Consider the following 22,603-nt stretch of genomic DNA (forward strand, 5'->3'; position numbering starts at 1 on the left):
ATCCAAACCAAGAGTAAGAGTTTAGAAACTTTTACCGCAATATGACAAATTAAGTTTATGTCTACTGAATCTAATAATAAAAATAGATGGGGCTTCCCTGGTGGCGCAGCGGTTGAGAATCTATCTGCCTGCCAATGCAGGGGATACGGGTTCGAGCCCTGGTCTGGGAAGATCCCACATGCCGCGGAGCAACTGGGCCCGTGAGCCACAATTACTGAGTCTGCGCGTCTGGAGCCTGTGCTCCGCAACAAGAGAGGCCGCGATAGTGAGAGGCCCGCGCACCGCGATGAAGAGTGGCCCCCGCTTGCCACAACTGGAGAAAGCCCTCGCACAGAAACGAAGACCCAACACAGCCATAAATAAATAAATAAATAAATAAATTTAAAAGAGAAACCTTTCATTAAAAAAAAAAAATAGATGGACTCATTTAAAACAAAAGATTGACTTACAAACGAAGATTTTGATACCCACCGCCCCCCAAGAAGGCTTCTGAATAATCAAACACCCACCTTTGGTATTGAGGTTATGCTCAGCCCCTTCTATAAGCTGTTACCTCTCAAAGTTGAAACATTAAGTTCAGTGATTAATTGCTGGGGCAAATCACTTGGAGACACGGGTACAACAGGGTTAATAAGCAGGAATGGGGTAGGTGGGGTTACAAACCAGGAACACATGCCCTCCAAGTTAGACAGTTTTCTTTAATTGCCCTGAAAACACACACCCTCTCACATAACACGGAAGGTGAGAGCTGAATGAAGTTTTCTGGGTAATGGCTTGAAATGTTTTCCTTATGAGAAGCGGTGTTGAGTTACAGCGTGCAGACCGAGAACTTGGAGGAGAGAAGGCGCAGCCCGGACCCCACCTTTTCTTGGGTTTGTAGGAAGGTGGACATGGGCTCATGGAGACGAGGCGAGTGATCTGTTGACCTGTCTGGTGGCTGGAATCGACTGCTCCCAGAGTGACCAAAGGGCAATGTTTAGCAGGGCTTAGCCAGCCAAGCAGGCACGGATGCTTTGCTGTGAAATGCCACGCAGGCAGAGACTGACAAGCGGTAGGAGCTGAGCTCTCCCTTTGGACTGCTGCTTCCTGCTGTGTTCAGGGGAGGGGGCCACTTGCTGCCAACCTTGCTGCTGCTGCTGCTGTTGCTGCTACGTCAGCTCCCTCTCCACTCAAGGTAAGCAGGCTCAGAGGGAGGGCAGGCTGCAAGGGAAGCCTTTGTACCATGAACAAGATCCGAAAGTTTTTCCGAGGAAGTGGGAGAGTCCTGGCATTTATATTTGTAGCTTCTGTCATCTGGCTGCTCTTTGACATGGCAGCTCTCCGCCTCTCATTCAGCGAGGTCAACACTCGGGTCCTGAAGGAAGACATCGTCCGGAGGGAGAGGATAGGGCTCAGAGTTCAGCCCTACCAGGTGAAGAGCCTTGACGGCAGCGTGAAAGAGATGAAGCCCCCCTTGAAGGGACACGGCAAGGGCGTATGGAGCAAAGAGAACTTTAGAAAGACTGAAAAGAGTAAGCTCAAGGTTGAGGATGATCTGGACCAAACCCAGAAGGAAAGAAAAGTGCAGAATGCCCCCGGAAGGGGCAAGGTTGCACCTTTGTGGCGTCCTGCATATCTGCAGACCCCCCCAGTGACTTTTACCAAGCGGAAGACAAAAGGGCGAGATGTCAGACCTGAAGTTTCCTCGCACGTGACGCCAAAGCAAAAGACAGCCCAGGGGGCTGAGAAAACCCCATTCACAGCAGCAAGGGGAACTCCATTGGCCAAAATATCTGTACACACAGGACCTGTTGGTATAAACCAGGAGGGCCTGAAGAGTCTTAGTCTCAGCAGTGAAACATCAAAACAAGCAGCTGAGAGGAACCCAAATGTGACCATCCGTCTTAATGTTGACAGATCAAAGCAGCAATTCCAGGCAGTAGCAAATGAAAGGACCTACCCTGCCAGCCCACCAGGGCCAAAACCCAGGGAAGCCATAGCCTTAAATAAAACTGAGACTCAGAGCAAAGAACTAAATGCAAATAAACACAAAGCCAATAAGAACCTTCCCTTTTCCAAGTCCATTGCCAATTCAAGTCGCTTAAAGAAGCAATCTATTAATGAGACACAGTTGGGAGGCTTGCCAAAGGATGATGGAGCCAAAGTGGCTGATGGGAAGAAACTCAATTTGTCTGAAAGCCATGTTGTGATTATAACCAAGGAGGAGGAGCTAAAGATAGACACCAAAGAGGTCCCCAATTCCAAAACCAAAACTATATTTCCTACAGTACTGCGCAAAAGCCAAGAGCAACACATTGCCAGGAAGAGCAGGGAGGCATCTTTCTCTTCTCTTGCTCTCCAGGGAGCAGCAGTGTCTCAAACCAACCAAGCCTTAGCTGGTGGGCTGGGGCCAGCAAGAATCAACTTAACTGCCAAAACCCAGCCTGCACAACTCAACCAAAGTCACAGAAAAGCTCATTCACCTGAAGATGGTGGAATGCACCGTGTGTTAAGAATTGATGTGACACTTTCTCCAAGGGACCCCAAAGCTCCAGGTCAGTTTGGACGTCCGGTAGTTGTTCCCCATGGAAAGGAGAAGGAGGTAGAAAGAAGATGGAAAGAAGGAAATTTCAACGTCTACCTCAGTGATTTGATCCCAGTGGACAGAGCCATTGAAGACACAAGACCTTCTGGGTAAGATCCATTTTTCTTCTCTTTCCTCAGCCCCAAGTATTTTGGGTCTTACATAGAGAAGACTTATTTCTAGATAATTCTGTGTGATTTTGGGGCACCTAGAGAGTTAGAGCAACAATAATCATTAGGCACAGTTCAAATAGTCTACCATCCACACAGAGAAAATTTCCAATATCAGCATACCCATTGCACTCTCTTTATACATTTATTTCTCTGAGACTTTGGCCCTCATCCCTATTAGCTCATGTTCTGTTCCCTTTTCTGTACTGAAAACCTATCAAAATGATTAGGGGAGCTCAATTCCTAGTAAGGTGTATATGAATGGTAGAGCTTAAAATGTAATTCCGTTAAAACAGTGACAATGAAGTGAATTCTCAATTTCAGAATTTTTTATTATTAGCAAGTTTGTCAGGAGTATATTTGGAAAAGGAGCACAGAGAAGGAGCCTTCTAGGCCTCTCTGGAATCATGTCTTAGCCAGCAGAATTCTGCCTAATCATGAGTAATGATCACCATAAGTGAAGAAGTGATTCTACTCCTTAGAATTTAATATCCTTTATAGATGAGACTGGTAGATAGTTCAGGAGTTCAGTGATACAGGAATAATAATTTTGGAAAAAGTCAATCAGCCAATAAGTAGCAAACACCCACAGGACATACAAGAATATAATATTTTATATTTCTAGAGTTTCACCATTTATGAAGCAACTGCACACAAATCACATGAATTTCACAAGAGCTCTGCAAAGGAGGCAGCAGATATTATGCATTCAAATCAACAAGTAAGGGCACTCAGAAATTACTTCAGTCTTCCAAGACAGCACAGCTCTGAAGGTGCCCAGTGAGCCTTCATAAACCAGTTTTAAAAAAATTATATTCCTTTAACTAGAAAGTAGATCACAAATATTTAATCTGATTCAAATATATTTGGTTTCTGGCTCTTTTTGGCCCACTCATAAGTGAGGGTACCTCATAGCCATATGTTCACTACCCATTAATTGATAATACAACTCCATGTATGCCTTGATATGCAATTCCTGAGCCAAACAATGTTTGCCGAGAAGGTGGAATTAGGGAATATCAAGATTCAGATTTAGCACATGTGGTCCGTAAAGAATGTCCTCGTTTGGCTTCTGTAAAAAAAAATAAAAAAGGAAAACAACTCTTCTCTGTGATCTAGGTATTCAGTGTTACTAAGAGGAAGGCAGATATAGATGTGCCTGTATTCATATTGGTGAGAGGGGCCTCTTCATTGGGATGTTAGCCATTTTCAGCTCTTAGCCATTGGCAGATGGCTATTGGCCATGCACTAATCACCTGTTTAGGCCAAGCACTCTGCCATTCATGTTCCTCACCCTGGTGAGACTCACAACCTTGAGGAGAACACAAATATACCCAAAGTAAAGATGAAGAAACTGAAGCCCTGGGAAGTTATATTGTCTGTGGTCATAGAGCTAGCAATTATAGAGAAATTAGTAAAATCCATGCTCAAAATTATGTTGTTCTGTTGGTCGCCCATATCTTACTGATTACTACCAAAATGATCCCAAAAATTATGCTGGACCAGCTCTGATCTGAAATCCTGTATATCACATATCACATATATCACATATATTTATGATATATCACTATATTACTACACATATACACTATGTATGGCACATCCAAATATGCCAGTATAGGGCATATACTATATATGCCATACTATGTATGGCATATTACTATACATATCCTATATAGTGTATACTATATGGCCATATACTATACATGCCAACTTTGAACACAAAACACCGGAGAATGAAGTAGGAAAGTAGCTTTATTTTAACATCCCTTCTGTGGCCTGGCAGACTGCTATGGAGCTTGGGGAAAAATCAGACACTGCACAGAAGCCCAGGCTGCAATTCCAAACCAGAGAAAGGACAATTGTGTGAGGGCCAAAAGCAAGTAATAATGATGTTATCGTCCATGTGATTTATTGAAGGCTTTGGTCTGTGGAAGTTAAGGGTTGTTGCCCAGGGAAGTCATAGTCAGGCTCTGTCTTCTGAAGGAGGCTGTCCCGACAGTGGGAGAAAGTGAGTGACACGTGTGCTTGAGAGGATGAGTCAGACGGCATGTGGCCAGGCCCCTCCCTCTTATCACACAACCCACCTTGGCTAAATATAGGTGCTCTTGGCAAGGTGCCTACCTGATGCTCTACTCTTCCAACAGGATGGAGGTGATAGTTTTAAGCCAGCAGGGATCCTGTGTACGGAACCCCTTTTGGGCCATTCTTACAGGGAAGAGAATAAATTATTTTTCTTTTCTTTTACCCAAACACTCTGACTACAAGTATGTGCAAATTATGTATTCATATGGATAAAGTTTGGAAGAAAATACAAATGAAAAACATTTGATTCATCAGGTTGGCATGATTTAAAGTTTTCTTACTTTGATTTTATTTTTTTCAGCTTTGCTCAAAAGGTATATGAGATGCTTGTAAGAACACACACAATAAGATTTTTTGAGATAATAAATTTTAAAAGTCAGCATGGGGGAAATTGTTATAGAATATAATAAGAATGTGTGTGTGTGTGTGTGTGCGCACGTGCATGTGAGAGAGAGAGGCAAAAAGAAAAAGAAAGAAAGAGAGAGAGAGAAAGAAAGAAAGAAAGAAAGAAAGAAAGAAAGAAAGAAAGAAAAAAAGAAAGAAAAAGAAAAAGAAAGAAAGAAAGAAAGGGAGAGAGAAAGAATCTATTAGAATGCCGAAGGACTGGCCTTAAGTTTAGCTATGGTAGCAACCCACTGGAACCTTTACATTTTAAGAGTTCTGGGAAATATCTCCCTTACTGCTTCTTTCATTTCCCCCAAATCCACGTTATGGATTGATTAACACAGTATAACTGACATATCATAACTGGCTATTGAATATACATTGAACCAAAACAAGGATAAAAACCACAGACTTGCTAGTATGTTTGTTTAAATTTAGGTCCCCTCAGTGAAGATAATAAGTAGTTAATAGTTCTTAAGGATGATGATTTAACTGATATGCTAGGATGAGGTTGACATTGAGAAGGAGAAGAGAGAAGCAGCATTCCCAGGACAATTTCACTTGCTCTTGTTCTAAAATCAGACTCTCTTTTCCAAAACTGCTCTTCTCTCCTTTTCTCCTGAGTCCCAAAGAACCATTTCTGAGATGTTGAGATATAGTCATGGCCTTTTCCAAAAGCACAAAAACTCCTTTCTGTCATTAGCATTACTCTCACTGTCCTTTTCAGTGCCACCCTGATTTCTGACCCTCGCTGTGTGGCTATCGCTTGCTGCATGTGACATGCTCTCTAATGTGGGCCTTCAGCATAAGGATAGTTAGTCTTATTATCTTTCTCTACTCATCACGTTCATTACCATCCACTGATATTTTTCTTAACTGGTCCCTTCCCATGGCTTGCCCCCATCCTCACCTTTCACAGTCCTCACCATTTCTCCTAGAACTTCTTAATCTGACATTGCTCAAAATCTAATTGCATCTTACCTCCATCTAGACCATGATTTGACTGTGACCTCTAAATTCCAATGACCATTAATGCACTCTCCTGGTTACTGAAACACTCCTTGCTGTGTGCCCTTCACTAACCGTGGCCTTGAGAATCTGTTTCAACTTCTCAGTGAAATTCTGATCTTAGGAAGGAAACTCTGTCTTTTACTTTATTTTGTATCCATTTAGCACTGAGCAGGTGCTGTGGACTCAAAAGATACAAGTTTACACAATATGGTTTTAAAGATAAGATTCTCTGAAATGATTTTTGAATATTGATACTATTTTAAAAAAAATAAATGATAGATAACTATTCAAATTAGGCTTGCGAGAAGTCATTTTACAAATTAATAATGACTTCCTAATTCTTCATTTTGAATATATGGAATATGTTAGTGTCTCGTTGAAGGTAAATACATCCTATTCTAACACTATTGTCTATTCATTAATTCGTGTTCATTCATTAATTCATATTTTTGTTGTTGTTTGGTTTGTCATTTTAATGTTTTGACTTTCAATGGATGAAAATCTCCTTATCTTATTTATGAGAATGTTTTATGCCAGTAAATAAAATACAATTTCATTTTGCTTAGAATTTTTGCCTATAAAATATGCTTCAGATAAAATACTGTTTTGACGGTTATTTCAAATTTCCATATTTAACCCTTTCTTTATAAAAAGCTAACCCTTGCAGTTCTTACTATTAATTATTGAAGTTTGTTTTAGCCAGCAATAATCAATACATACACACAGGCTTTGGTGAAACATGGTCTTATCTACTGGAATGCAGGGCAATTCTACTTAGAGAAGTCTGTCCTTTGGCCTGCAGCTAGAGTGAAGATGTAACTTCAAAAACGAACTTATTTTAAGAGTGCACTTCCTGAATCTGCATTTAGAGAAAAATGACTCAAAGACATGTTTGCTGCCAACATTTAGTTTTTTAGAGGACAGTAAGAATTACAGCATGCTCTTCTAGCACTGCTGCATCATCACGATGTTAACCAATTGTTTATTTTAATGCTTTGCTTTTCCTACGGTACTCTGGCAAGCCCCTCAATAAAGCAACAAGAATGGGCCTATTCTCTTAGCCCAGAGCTGGGACTGTCAACCAATCATTTGATTCCTTCCTACACAGCTAAAGAGAGTTTTCTTTTGGCACATATGAAAAGCAAAAGATAGCACCGTGCGTTTGCCACAAACCAGTCCAATTTACTGAGGGGAAAGAAAAACCTTTCTAGAACATAAATTTCCACCTCTCCCCTACTCTCCCAATCCTAGCGAGGTCAAAAACCACAACTAATGAATTACTGAAAGTAAACTGACCACATAGCCTTTCAAACTTCATGCTTCTAAATGTGTGTATCAGGCTGAGAGAAAAGAGAAACTTTACTGTTATATGAAGTTCAATGTCCGTAGCTTTACATAAGGTTAGTATTTTAATTGGTGAGATGAGATAGCTTTTGTGACTAATAGTGATAGGAGAACATTATCTAAAATTGACTGGAAAAGCTCTGAGACCTCCCTGAGAAACCAAACAAGGGCAGGGGAAAAAAAAAAATCTCACAAGATGGATTTAAAAGGGTTATTTCCTGCTTTCTCTTCCATGAGTGTACACAAAGCAATGTTGCTTTTGAATTGTGTGTGTGTTTGTGTACATGTCCATGCTCATTAGTGTGTCCATGTGTGTTAGAGCACAGTGTGCTATTTCACTAAAAAGTTGTATCAGGAAGCTGGAAATATAACGCAAACTTTGTTTAAAGGGTGCAGGCTAGACCATAACAAGACAAAGGTTAAATGTGGCCAAAGATGACTATAGAGCTTTTGACATTTTTACTTATCACACTCTCCCCACAACTAGGGGAATGATAAGGAGAGAGACGATCAGAGGATATAAAACACGCTTCTGCTACTGATTCAAAGAGAAGAAAACAGTGCCTAATTAATGTAAAACTGAGAAATGTTAAAGCAAATCCGTGACTTTGTCTCCTAAATACTGCCAGAGACCTAGAAATATTTATGCGAGAGAGGAATTAGTGAATGTAGAAATTCGAACCTGTGTACACTTCTTTTTTACACACCTCATCCAGGGCCCAGTTTAACCATCATAAAATTATTTATCAAATTCTTGTGGTGATATTGCCCCGAGTACTCTTGTCCCAGAAAATAACTCCCTGTTGGGCTGTTCTGGGCGACCCATTCAGAGCAGAGCCTCTCAAGAAGGGAACATTTTTTGCTCAAGGCTCAGAAAATGGGGGAAAAATAGCAATGTTTGTTTAGAAGCTCTGTTTTGTTGTTTGCTTTCAGAATAAAGGGAGCCTTTTAGAGTCTCCTCTATGTTTAAAAAAAAATCTGTATTATTCTAAACTAAAATATCTTCTAAATTGGCCCCGCTTCTAAAACGTTGGTGTACGGGTATGTGTGAGAAGGGTCAATGCAGAGAAACTGAGTACAGTATTTCAAAAGGCCTTTACGACTTGCCTTCTCATTTGTCCCTTAAAATCATTCTTCAAGGCAGGTACTGTCGCTGTCCCAGCTTCACCTGTAGAGAAGCTGAGACTTAGAGACGAAGCTGAGGTTTCAGATGGCGGCAGGCAATGCAGTTGGTGGCGGTTCATTTCATTCCACGCCTGTTTGCTCACTGCCTGTCATGAGCTGGGCAGCTGGGACCTTCCATGCTCCATGTACGTCATCTCGTTTGATCCTCACAACAGCCATGCCAGATTGATAAAGTGCTACAGATGAGGAAGAAAGCACAGGGAAAGTTAACCTGCCCAGGGACTCACAGCTCATGAATGGTAGGGCTGGGATCCAACCCTCAGTCTTCTGATTCTTCCTCACTCGACAATAATTCAACCGCACCAGGCCAGCTCTCTCCCCACCACACCTGCTCTGCCCTTATAGTGACCCATCCACACCTCCACCTCTCCTGGGTTGGCCAAGCCTCTCTGAATAAAGGGAATCTGTCCCTTGCTGAACCTCACCACAAAGGTGCTTATTGATGTTCCAGGCAGTGATTGTGTGTGTGTGTGTGTGTGTGTGTGTGTATAGATTTTATATGTGTGTGGAGTTTTTTTTTTTTATTTTTTTTTATTTTTGGCTGTGTTTGGGCTTCGTTTCTGTGCAAGGGCTTTCTCTAGTTGCGGCGAGCGGGGGCCAGTCTTCATCGCGGTGCGCGGGCTTCTCAGTACCGTGGCCTCTCTTGTTGCGGAGCACAGGCTCCAGATGCGCAGGCTCAGTAGTTGTGGCTCACGGGCCTAGTTGCTGGACAGCATGTGGGATCTTCCCAGACCAGGGCTCGAACCCGTGTCCCCTGCATTGGCAGGCAGATTCTCAACCACTGCGCCACCAGGGAAGCCCAAGTTTTTTACTCTAAACAATCCTCACAACAACACTATGAAAGACATACTATCTCTCATATGATTTACAGATGAGAAAAGTGAGGCTCTAAAAGATTAACCGATATAGGTCTGCTGTCCCAGCAAGAAAATTTTCTGACTTCTAATTCTAGCGCTCTTTCCATAGGATACGGCTCCTCTTTCTTTTGTTTCCTTATAATCAGATGACTTTAGCATAAATTAAAACATCTCTCTTCCTTATACTTGGGGTGGGTAGCTGCAGGGAGGGGTATAGGGTCAGAGGTATACGAGGGGAATTAGTGTCTGCACGTCAGGTACCTTGTCAAGGAGAAAATTTACAGGAAATCATTTTCTGTACAGCACTAAGCAAAGGTGGCTCTTTAAAACTGCCCAACAACCACAACTCAGCAGTGGACAAATATCTCTGAGTGCCTACCTACTCTGCAATCTGACATCTGAGCATGGGTCCTGCCTCCAAGGCAAACACATCAAAACGTTCTTCAGAAGCAGAGTAAACTACTGGGGCAAGGAAGAGAAAGGCTGAGCCTGGCTTGAGAGAGGGCAGAAGTGTTTGATCTGCAACCTGGAGGGGTAGGGAGTTAGAGACATGGGAAAGGGGGTAAAAAGAATAATCCATTGAGAAACTGAGGGAAATCTGACATAGGGTTGGGGAGAGCAGGGAGGGTAGAAAGGAGACCATAGAAGTCAGCAGAGTCCAGGTCACGCAGGACCTTGTTAAGGTGCTTCTAAGGACCAGAGAGAAAATGTCCAAAGATTTAAAGCCCAAAACAACAGTTTAATTTACCTTTGCTCTGGCTCTCATGACCCAGAGGGAAGCACTTATGAGGCTAAAATTACGTAGAGGTTCACCGAAAGTTAATACTAGATGAAGCTTCAGAAGAACTCTAATCCTGTCCCCTACGTTACAGAGAAGTCTGAGGAAGGAAGTGACTTGCCCAAGGTCACAGACCCCCAGGAGAGACAGAACTACCCGAAAGGTGCCCTAACCTCCACCCAGAGCTATCCCTGCCACATCACACCACCTCCTGCCCTACGCCCTCCCATCCCTACCTCACTCTGACAGCTGCCTGCTCAAAATAGACTATTGTTGAACTGGTGAATATTGATGCTGGTGGCTTATATTTCTAAGCCTGAGTCCAGTAGCTTTGATGGGTAGGCAGTTAAACACAGCTTCAGCCTTTGGAGTATGGGTGCTGAGTGTGACTGAAAACTTCTAACTTAGTAGTCAGGCCATTCTGACTAAATGTCAGGGCTAGGCTACCCTAGAAAGAACAAAACATAAAAGTAAAAAATTTATATCACTATACCCTCTTATCAGTGAGAGGAAAAGAAGCCTCAATAATTCTAAGGTCTTGCAGAAAAGAATATAATTCTGGACAGAACTCCTCAGCTAGATGCTCTATTCTCTTTCTGATCCTCCCAAAGATACCAGAGCTTGGAGAGGGAAGGCCCCTGAAGGCTCACACTGAGGCAGTAGTTGAATTGCAAATACAAGCTGAGAAAATATTCTCCTCGACCTTCTGTTCAAACCCGTGAACACTGAGACTTGACCCACATAGTCCATTTTGACTGTTTTGGAATAAAAATGAAAAATTCATAGACATGAGGGAATATTATCATTTCCTCAATCTTCTGATTTAAAACCTTCTTTATTCGATAGGCTACATACAAATCAGGTTAGGGGCTGAGCCTTCAGTGCATACAAGCCAAGAAGGCAAAACGCATCACTTTCTGAGTCTCTTGGTAAATGATGAGCCCTTGATAGATTTGGATTAAAGGACTGCCTGGGAAAAGGGCAGTGCACGCAGTCAAAATGGGTGCATGTGCTTTTGGATAATCATAGGACCTTGCATGGGTTTTTTACCATGGAACTTACAGAAGTATTTTTATCTCCATTATCTCATCATATCTTTACAGACATTTGGTGATGAAGGCATTGTAATCTTCATCCTAAAAGCGAGGAAACAGGTTCTGAAAAGTTATGTGACTTGCCCATAGTCGTGCAGCCAATAAGTATCAGAAAGGTCTCAGTATTTAGTCCCCTGTCATCTTCCTCAAGTCCAGTGTTTCTCTCCCACACAGTACTGGACCCACTGTGTGCAGGACAGTGGAGCCCCCCACGTTAGAGTCCCCCTTTATTTTTAGTACCTGGCCGGACTACAGTAATCTCAGTCTAGACTTCCCCCAAACATACAGGTTACAGGTTGGGTTAATTTGAAAGTATAACACAAGGCCTGTAGACTCTAAATACCTCACTTGTGTGATGACTGGACATATACAATATAAATATGAATTCTTAACCTCAAAAAAGATTACAAACTCAGAAATATCTTGCATTTAACTTAGACTTGACTTGAGCTGAAACTCCTCCCTCCAATATGGCAGAAAGGTTTCCAATGGGCAAACTGGAGGAAAGGACATGTGCTTCAGTTGGGTCAATGTAGGATAACTTGAAACAGTTTCACCACCTATGGGAAGTAGATGACAGTCCGTGTGTAAGAATGATGCAAGAGTTAATAAGGCTGAAAGTCTTTCCGGTCTGACCCACTGTGCCTTTGAACAAAACAAGCATGCTGGGTTTTCTATACACCTGGAAACATGTTTAGCCTGTTTAGTAATGCAGGAAACCAGGTACCTATAAATGACAGAGTAGCCTGGCATCTCAGCCACCCAAACCAAGACACACTATGAAACTTTGTATTTGGAACCTCTCACATATCCTTCTGTGCCCCTCTTCCCCATCTTTTAATGCCACCCCCTTTTCCAGGCACCAATATGATCTGTATAGCATAATCTTCCACAGGGTCATCTTTGATGTGATTCCTCAAATGCATCTAAAATATATATTTGTCCATAACTGGCAGAGGTACTCTTTCCTGGGATAGAAATCCACATTGGATCTAGTGGAATCCTTCATGATCTACCTATATAGACTCCTGATGGGGAAATTAAGGCATCACAACAGATAATGGAGAGGAAAGGGGGAAAGGAGGTATTTGGTGAAGGGAGGTGCCTTCCCCAAACCTCTCAAATCCCTGAGCATTCTTTCAACCTCCAATTTCAGACTGGCTCACATTACCACTTAGAACTTTCTTCTAAAAGAGGCCAAAAAAATCAACTGTTTTATAAGATGAGAGGATTCATCTTCCTGGTTATATAACATGAGTTAGCCTGCTTGGTTAACTCTCCCCAATGTATTTTCATTTGTAACTAGATGTTTCTAAAGTCGACCAAATTTTAATAATAAAGCAGCTCTAGGATTTCACAGCTAAGGCCTGTTGATTCAGATGGCTCAGGCAGAATTTGTGCAGCTGACCCTTCCTTTTTATTTTATTTTTTTAACATCTTTATTGGAGTATAATTGCTTTACAATGTTGTGTTAGTTTCTGCTTCATAAAAAAGTGAATCAGCTATACATATACATATATCCCCATATCTCCTCCCCGTTGCGTCTCCCTCCCACCCTCCCTATCCCACCCCTCTAGGTGGTCACAAAGCACTGAGCTGATCTCCCTGTGCTATGCAGCTGCTTCCCACTAGCTATCTATTTTACATTTAGTAAAGAGAGTGGCATGGACTTATATATACTACCCTTCCTTTTTAGAATTGATTTATTTTTTTCAGGACCAAATGTTGTAAAGATTATTTATGTGTGAAATGTGCATTTCCCATTCATTTACACTATAAAATTAGAGATGAGAGAGTCACAGGAGGTCACTGATGTTTTCTATACTCTTCCTTTCACTCAGGCCAATAAACTCCTCTTAGCTTTACTTCCTCTTTCCCAGCTTAGAGCCCAAGATGGAACATTTAACCATACTTCCCCGGTACCTTCAAAATCCTCTACCACTGTCCTTTTTACCTCATTTTCTCTGATGACCTAGATCTGGATTAAACTATTTGTTCACATTCTCATATACATTCTTTCCAGAGAAGGACGTTACATTTGGTGGTTCATTTAACTTCTTAAGCTTCAGTTTGCTCTATTTGAAGAAGAGTATAATAGTATATATTTCAAGTAGTTGTTATAAAGATTGAATTTAACTATGTACATAATAGTATTTTACCAACTGCCAAGTGCCATTCTAATGTGTTTTTTTCTATGGCTTTTACTCTTATCTATTTCTTATTTTCAGACTAAGCACAGTGTAGTTATGTTGTCTGGCAGAAGTACCTGCTCCCACAAAATACCACATCTACAGCCAGCTGCTTTTATTCTTGTGGACTTAATATTTCCTGAATAGTTATTTCTGGAGCCAAACTGGACCAGAGCTGGAGTCCCAACTCTGCCATTTACTAACAGTATAATCATGGGCTAGATTATAGCCCATGATTTCAATTATTTCAATTATCTCCCCATGATTTCAATTATTCTTCTATAAAAAGGGGAAGAGATGCTGTTAGTCTGAGGTTTAAAATGAAATAATGCAGAAGGCTGATAATATTTATTTATGATCACTGTAATTTAATTATCACACTACTAAGAGTAGCTGCGTTAGAAATATGGCAAATACTCTTTGTGAGGTTCCACTGGGTTCCATCCTGTGAAGAGTTACTCAGGTGGGAGCTGGAAGAATGCCAGCAGTGAGGTACGATGCACTTCAGGGCATGGAGAAATCCCAAGACCAATTACAACCCACCTGAATACCAACTCCCACTGTAGCCATTGTCTGACTTCCATGCCAGCAAAATTATTTCAACTGTGGCTACCCTCTGTGTAACACAGAGGGTCTCAGCAAAGACCCCTTAAATAGATAGAGAAGCTAGCTATTTAAGAGTTTAATTAGTATAGAATACATATCATCTATATCCATAAATACATTCACATGCAGTGGGAAAGAATATTTTCTTTGGCATTTGGCTGAAGGCCAATTGGGAAGGCAATCATAAGCTACTTGGTAGCATTAGCTGAATTAATGTTAATTAAGTAACATTAAATAAGAGAATAGGCATGTTCTCCTGTGGTATATAACCCAATTAGGATAACAATAGCTACCATTTGGTGAATTCCTGTGCCCAGAAACTGTGCCAGACATTTTATGTGCATTCTCACTAAGCTGTAAACCTCTGTTCAATAAGAACCGTTACCTTACTTCACAGATGAGGAAACTGAGGCGCAGAGTGATTAAGTAAAGTATCAATAGACAAATATCTGAGAAATATTGGCTGTGGGCTTCAAAGCAGTGTCTTAACCACCTGCAAAGCCTATGCCCTTTCCACTACAGGGTGATGCCTCCACAGGCCATTCTCATGTCTTGCATGTCTAGGCCTCTTATAGCGACAATTGTCATTTGGTTTCCTTCCTCTGCTCTTTTATTTTGTTTGTAACTCTCCCCAACAAAAGCACATTAGAAAATCATCTTATGGATAGTTAGAGATAAAGATAAAGATATAAATAGATGATGGATGGATGGATGGATAGATAGGTAGGTAGATAGACAGACAGATAGATAGATGGATAGATAGTGTGAGTGTATGTGTATTTACACACAATTGCACTCTGTGACTTTTAAAACCACCTTGTGGATCTTGTTGGCACATCTTCTGTGCTCTGCTTGTGTTATGGCCCAGGTGTGCAGAGCAGCTTGTACACAATAACCTCCCAACCACCAGTGTCATCATGTGCTTTGTGGATGAGGTGTGGTCCACTCTCCTGAGGTCTGTTCATAGTGTCCTCAACCGCTCTCCTCCGCACCTCATCAAGGAGATTCTACTGGTGGATGACTTCAGCACCAAAGGTAAGAAAACTACCCCCTGGAAAATCAAACTTTGATATGAGGCAATAGCAGTTTGGATGGAAATTACAAAAATTACAGGATAATTTGATAATGCATAAACATTTTACAAATGCCAAATCATTTTTTCATGTTGTGCCTTAGATGCCTAAGTCCAAACGTCTATGGGTTACAGAAAGTCAGCTCAACTATCCAGGGTCTTGTTCAACTAGCCACCGCAGACTTCCCTTTAGCTATGACTTCTCTGCCATGTAGGAGTGATTTTCTAACTACAGCTCCTTGAAGTTCCAGAGACCATAAGATGTTCTCTACAATTGCATAAATAACTTTTTATGGAATCTAACAAGCAAAGACTCCATAATTAACGGGATGCCTTTCCTACTGATAATAGCTAGAGTTATAGTGAACAATGAAATGGAAGGCCTATGTCCTCTTCTTCAAGGGCAAAGCCTATTATATGTTCAGCTAAGTGTTGAGAAGACAAATTGCCAAAGGGACAAGAAAAATGAGGTTCCAACAGAGTTCAAAGGCAGAATCCACCACTGTCTTTACTTTTGTGCTTATTACAGTGAAGAATCTCTCTCTTTGGACTGTCAAAAAAATTGTGTATGTAAGTGGTCCCATGGCTGCCAGAGGTCCTAGACCACATTACAAATTCCCAAAATGCAACCCACCTCAGAAAATTTTAGAAAACAGCAAAGAGACAACAATCTTAATAGAACAGCTTAGCCTTGGTCATGACCCCAAGGACAGGAGCCATTTCCCTCAGCCTCAAAGTGCCTACCAGGGTCACACTGAGCTCCAGGAGCAGGGAGATACCTAAAGAAAACTGGTTGAAAATTTTAAGAAGTGGCCTTGATAGCATAAACAGAAATAGCATCTAGTTACCAAACAGATAATAGTCCCTTTAGGAATGATCTATTCGGATTTTGTGGGACCCAAAGCTTCTATGGGGTCCTCTTTAAGAAAAAGAACTCACAATTAGTAGAAAAGTGACCAGCAGAAATATTCCTAGAAGCCATTCCTACCTGGGATATGTCAATAACTTAATTGCACATAGAAGTAACTGCAAGCTACATAAATATACCCCGCAAAACCCCCCAAAAGAGCAAGAGAGCAGAGCTGTGATAGAGGGGGTGTCATAGTAGGAAGTGACAGTGGTCTAAGCCAATTGCAGTTACAATATATTTCTTTTGCAAGTTTTTCAGTTTGCATACAATGCTTAGACTCTCCCCTAGGTCTTAGAAGGGGCCTTAGCAAGGGGGAAAGGTTGTGCATAAACCTGAGCTTTATTTATTTCAAGGTAAATTTGTACCTGTCCTGACAAATACTCAGAAAAGGCGAGCCCTCCTCTTGGTAACTTGGCTACACTGAAAAGACGGATTCGGGTTTTGGGAAAACGGAGAGCTTAGAGTATTGAACCCAGAGAAAAATCCATCCAAGAAAATGACATCATGGCTCAAAGAATAACGTTTAGTGACTATAGTAAATGTCATAGTTTTGGGAATTTGATGTTGAAGAGGCACTTCTGGTATTGTCCAGATCTCATTAATTAAAGTGTTTCCTTGTCTATCCTTTCCCTGATATAGACTACCTGAAAGATAACTTGGATAAATACATGTCTCAGTTTCCAAAAGTTCGGATTCTTCACCTCAAAGAGAGACATGGCTTAATAAGAGCCAGACTGGCAGGGGCACAGAATGCAACAGGTAAGAAGCTGCTAATTTTTTGTTTTGGTTGCATTTTTATTTTCATTTGTTTCCCAAATATACAGAAAATTTGAAATAATAATACAATGAACACTCATATATCCATCATTTCATGCCACAAAGTTTTACGTGCTTCATCACACACATACACAGACACATACATACATACACTCTTTTCTGAACTTTTGAAAAGGAATTTACAGACATCATGACACCATATCTCTAAGTACCTCAGTAGACATCTCTGAAGAATAGAGACATTCTCTTACATTAGCACAACTTTCATCTTCTAAATATCATCTAATAAATGATCTTTTCAAATTTCCTCATTGCTCCCCCATTTTTTAATAACTGTTTCTCACTTTTGAAATTAGAAATCTAATTCAGTGTCATGCACTGCATTTGGTTGCTTGGTCTTCCTAGTCTCTCAGTCTAAAATAGACAAGTCCACATACATTGCTTACTTACCCTTGAGTTATTTTTTTTTTTGAAGAGTACAGGCCATTTACTTCGTGCAATTGACCATGTTCGGAAATGTTCTCACTGTTATCTCACAGGATGTTTTTCATGAATACCATATAGAATTCTATTACATAGGTGATGGGAATTGTGAACTTCTTATCGCTTCAAATCAAGAGACACATGACGTCAGGTCGTCCCAGTGTTGGTGATACTAATTTTAAGCACTTGGTTAAGATGTTGACAGCTAGAGTTTTCCTCAGAGTAGGAAGTAATTTGTGGGTGATACTTTGATCCATGTGAGTATTCTGTTTCCTCACAACATTTTTTTTCACTGCTAACATTCTTTCTTATATTTTAAAATTTTTTATGGAAAGGCGTTTTATTTTAAATTTAACGAAGTGTACATGTCAATCCCAAACTCCCAGTCTATACCTCCCCCCCTACCATTCCTCCTCTGGTTTGCCCTCACAACATTTTATCCAATAATCTAACAGCCATTGATGATCATTGCTTGAATCAGTTATTACACTGAGGACTGCAAAACTCTTTTTCTAAATCTCTCATTCCTTCTTCTTTTATAGCTGGCATTCAACATGTAAAGAAGACATCTCTCTTTTTCTTTTTCTCTTTGCCTCTCTCTCCCCTCTCTCCCTCTTTCTCTTCCTCCTTTCTAACCCCCTGTTATGGCCCCATCACTATGGATTTATGCCTTTAAAAAGTCAATGTGTATATTATCAGCATTAGTATTAGTATTCATATTTTTGTGTGTGTGCTCAAATCATCCCAAATTTGACCACTAGGCACCCCTTCAAGCCTGTGACTTTTTGACCTGACCCCATCGGTTTTGAGAATTTCAGAATTAATTATCTCTCCCCTGACTTTTGTCTGCTCTTCCAATTGCCCTCTCTTCCCAAAAAGCAACACGCCTTCTTTTCCTCACCTCTTTTTAGTGTGTGGGTATTAGTGGGTGAATAAGTATTCTAAAAATAGCATCAAACACTTTGGTTCATTTTCACATCCTCTCTGGATGCACTTGTACCCCATAATAATAGTTGACCTTATGTACTAGGTACCATTCTAAACACTTTCTGTACTAATTGATTTAATCCTTACAATAACTCTATGAAGTAGGTACAATCATTTCCCTCATTTTACAGATGAGAATAAGGAGGCACATTGAAGTTATGACAAGTTCTCCCAGCTAGTAAGTGGTAGAGCCAGGATTAGAACCCAGAAACCTTGGCTTTAGAACCTACACTCATTTCTACTACATTTTGTTGCTTCTAGACATTTAGCCACCACTCTGCCCCTATAAGCCATAGCATTGCAAACCTCCACCAGCTTGGATTCAAGCATCGTCTGATGCCGAATTATCTGCTCACCTGAGTTTCACTGCCTTGCAACTAGACCCCGGATTTGGAACTTTTCTTATCCCATTGGTTTGCTAACAAATTTCTTCTCTCTGTAATGGAAGTTTTAAATTGACAACAAGCACATCACACCAAAACAGGCATTGTGGTGACAGCTAAGATTCTTAATTATGGACTGCATTTGGAAAAATTTAATGAAATTCTCCATTTGATTTCCTTTGGAAAGTCATTATCCACAAATGATACAAAAATAAAATAGTCAAGAAATAGTCCAAGTGGATAACTTTAGAGCTGAGATCTGTGTGATGAACATTCCCAGGCAAAAGGAACAAGAAATGCAAATGTCTCAATGCAGAAACAAGTTCTGTATATTCAAATTAAAGAAAGAAGTTTATTATGGCTGATGGGTGCTGACCATGGAGGGAGTGGTAAGAGATTCATTTGGGGAGAAAGGCAAAGGCAGTCTTCTGTAAAGTTTTCTGAGTCACTTAAGAAATGCAGGCGATATTCTTGGTATAATGTGAAGCCAATGAAGGACATTAAAAAGGAGAATAAAATTGTCTGACTTACACTTTAAAAGCTCATTCTGGCCATTTTGTAGCGAATAGACATTAGGGAAGTCAGAGAGGAAGTAGGGAGACCAGTTAGGAGGCTACTGTGGTTGTCCAGGTACCAGAAATGTACCAGGGCAGATAGAGAAAGTGGTCAGATTTAGAATTACTGTGGACACAGAGCCTACAGGACTTGCCATCAGGTAAGATGCGAAGAGAGTGTTAATATGAGGAGTCAAAAAAACCTCTAGGATTGGAATCTGAGCAAGTTGGTGGATGGTGGGGCTATGACCAGAGGAACAGGTTTGGGATTGCAACTGAGCTCTGATTTTGCCCATCTCAGTTTGAGACGAAAATTAGACATCCATATAGAGAAAGCTGATGAATATAGGACTGAAACTGTGCTGCTTATAAAAACTGTCTCTCTGCCTGCCTGGAGCACAAGACCTGCTGGTAATGATCTCCAGAACAGCCCAAATTGTTAGACAGTAAGAGAGGCTGCCTTCAGAAGGGGTGCGATGAACTTGATCAAAGTTATTGCCGTTGGCCTTCTCAATAACTTATAGTTACACCATAAAATGATTTCTTTGAATTTAGTAAATCCAAATGTAAAAGTGTAAATTTGTTTCTCAGTCGTTCGTTAACACCCTTGAACACATTAGCTCAGTTTTAGTTTAGTAACTTTCAAACTCTTTTGACCGTGACCCATGTTAAGAAATGCATGACGGATTCTAATATCTTCTTTTCTGTTTTATTTATTTTTTTTAGATTCTGGCCAATCTCAATAAATTGTTTTAATGACTCACTAAGGGGGCACAACTCTGAAAAACTTTAGCGAGGTGCATCTTGATTGCTTGCCACTATGCAGCAGAGAGTGACTTCCCAAACTATCACAGAAGGACTTCTTTTCATTTCCATTTTTGGTGGACACCTTTATAAATGATAATAAAAATGAATTACCTAAAAAAGAAATGGGAAAAAAATAGCTATATACACAATTATATATACATACATCCATACACACATATAGATATATACATAATTATATATGTGTGTGTGTGTATATGTAACACACATGTATATGAAATAGACAATAAATTAACCAATTACTCTGGCAAACTGCTATAAAGTTTCAAAACATTTGTTCTCAATTTCTGTCCCTATCTCCCTATGGATGGCAGTGTCTATGGCCCATACTTTGAGCAGCATTAGTGGAGGGCTGATGTCTGAGTTTGGAAAGAAGCAGAAAGGTCTGTTTGATGGGGTTAGTAACAGCCTCATTTAAAGACAAATCCAACTGCCCTGAAATGCACCTGAAGCCTGTGGAGAGTTTAAGGGAACTCAGGAGGTCCTGTACCAGATTCAGTCAAGGATGTAATTCAAGGACCATTCAAGGATGGCACTGAGCAGGGCTGGCCAGCCTAGTGAGTCCTCCCAAACTGTCCCAGGCGTTCCCCTGACCTCACAAGTAGAGCACAGGCAGCAGCCGGCGGTGGATTTAAAGAGTCTCTATAATCAGAGATCAGCAAAGATACCAGCGTAGAAATCTTCTCTAGAATGCCTGACCAAACAAAGAGATCAAAGATAAGACTCTGAATCCAGAATCTGACAGGTCTTGACAGCTACTGCTTCCTAAAGACTTACCCTTTAGGATTCAGAGAGGAGGGAAGAGAAGCCACAGGCAAGGTTGAGATCCGATATCCAAGGACACGCAGAAACAGAAGTCAAATTAGCCACATTTGGTCTCAGAGTAATATCAGGCTCTCTGAGAGTCTGAATGAGTCTTGTACAAAATAGTAAGGCAAAACTGTAACTCTCTGGCTAACTTTTTTTTTTTTTTTTTTTAATGAGGATCTTGAATCAGATGCGTATGTTTGATTGATTGATTGATTGATTGATCTTGACTGCGTTGGGTCTTCGTTTCCGTGCGAGGGCTTTCTCCAGTTGTGGCAAGCGGGGGCCACTCTTCATCGCGACTGACTAACTTTTAGTATGTGAACAACAAGTGACATCTAACTTCTGGCCAACTCTCAGGTGTCCTGAAGAGCAACAGTCTTTCTGTAAATTTCTACCACTTGTTTCTGCTGCAGGGAAGACACGTGATTTGCTCACCATCACTTATAAATCATTCTGTGAAATTAAATGGGCAGCAGGTCCACATTCATCAAGGAACTCTACGCACAATGCTCTATCACTAATTGGTGCTAGCAGCAGTATCCTAAGTTGGTCACCTAAGTAGAAGTGGGGGTCTGTGCTCAACAAGGACAGACAATTTTTCAAATGTACAGTTCACTGTGAAGTACATTCACACTGTTGGGCAACCAATCTCCAGCACTCTTTTCATCTCGTGAAACTAAAACTCTATACCCATTAAACAACTCCCCATTCCCCCCTCCCCCCTCCATAAGCCTTTTAAAACTACCTCCTAGTCTTACTAGTTCCCCCACTTTAATTCCTTTTCACTCCTATAATGTGGAGCGATTTTTCCTCTTCATCATTCCTAAGGCCAAACTTGGAATCTCAAACTCTTCCTTGTCTTCTGCAAAACAAAAGTCCCAGTCTTCCACCCCAGAGCTAATGGGACCCACCCTCCTTAGAAGGGACACAAGCAACTAACTTTAATACTAAATATTCCCTTCAGAGCCTTGGCTCCCCATTCTAAGTGGCTTATCAATTTTTTCCAAATATAAATAATGCTTGCCCCAAGGGACTGCTAGAAACAAAATTTCTTTCATTTCATTATGGAATGAAATTAGAGAGACAAGGAAGAAATTCAGTGAGAAGAAAAGACTACTGCCTTTACAACCACATTTCTGGATCAATCCCCAGGACCTTTGAACATGAAGTACACACATTCAGTGTATTGCATTTTCAAATAACTGTTTTTTTTTCTGGCTCTGTAGGTGACGTGTTGACATTCTTAGATTCTCACGTGGAATGTAACATTGGCTGGTTGGAACCTCTTCTGGAAAGAGTTTATTTAAGTAGAAAGAAAGTAGCCTGTCCAGTAATTGAAGTCATCAATGATAAGGATATGAGGTAATATTGTCATATTCCACAAGATACTTCTAAGTGAGTTTTCACCAGCAGCAGAAAGTACTGGTCATACTCCTAATATGTACATTTTCGCAAATCTAAGTAATACACAATTTATCTGTTTAAATAAATGGAAATACATGATAGATACCTTGAGATGAAAGCAGATCGATCCAA

At 40.7% G+C, this 22,603-nt stretch overlaps 1 protein-coding gene across 1 annotated transcript in view; it reads left to right on the forward strand.

Annotated features, from left to right (window-relative positions):
• Positions 1–754: 754 nt before the first annotated feature.
• The window catches only part of GALNT5 (polypeptide N-acetylgalactosaminyltransferase 5), a 37,490-nt gene continuing 15,641 nt past the window's right edge, over positions 755–22,603 (forward strand). Inside the window, exons 1-4 of the mRNA XM_007183108.2 lie at positions 755–2,673; positions 15,135–15,301; positions 16,888–17,007; positions 22,294–22,429. Of these exons, the coding sequence (XP_007183170.2) occupies positions 1,223–2,673; positions 15,135–15,301; positions 16,888–17,007; positions 22,294–22,429 (1,874 nt within the window). The 5' untranslated portion in view covers positions 755–1,222. The remainder of the gene's footprint in view (positions 2,674–15,134; positions 15,302–16,887; positions 17,008–22,293; positions 22,430–22,603) is intronic.

Source organism: Balaenoptera acutorostrata, chromosome 8 (assembly GCF_949987535.1).
Source record: "Balaenoptera acutorostrata chromosome 8, mBalAcu1.1, whole genome shotgun sequence".
NCBI lineage: Eukaryota > Metazoa > Chordata > Mammalia > Artiodactyla > Balaenopteridae > Balaenoptera > Balaenoptera acutorostrata.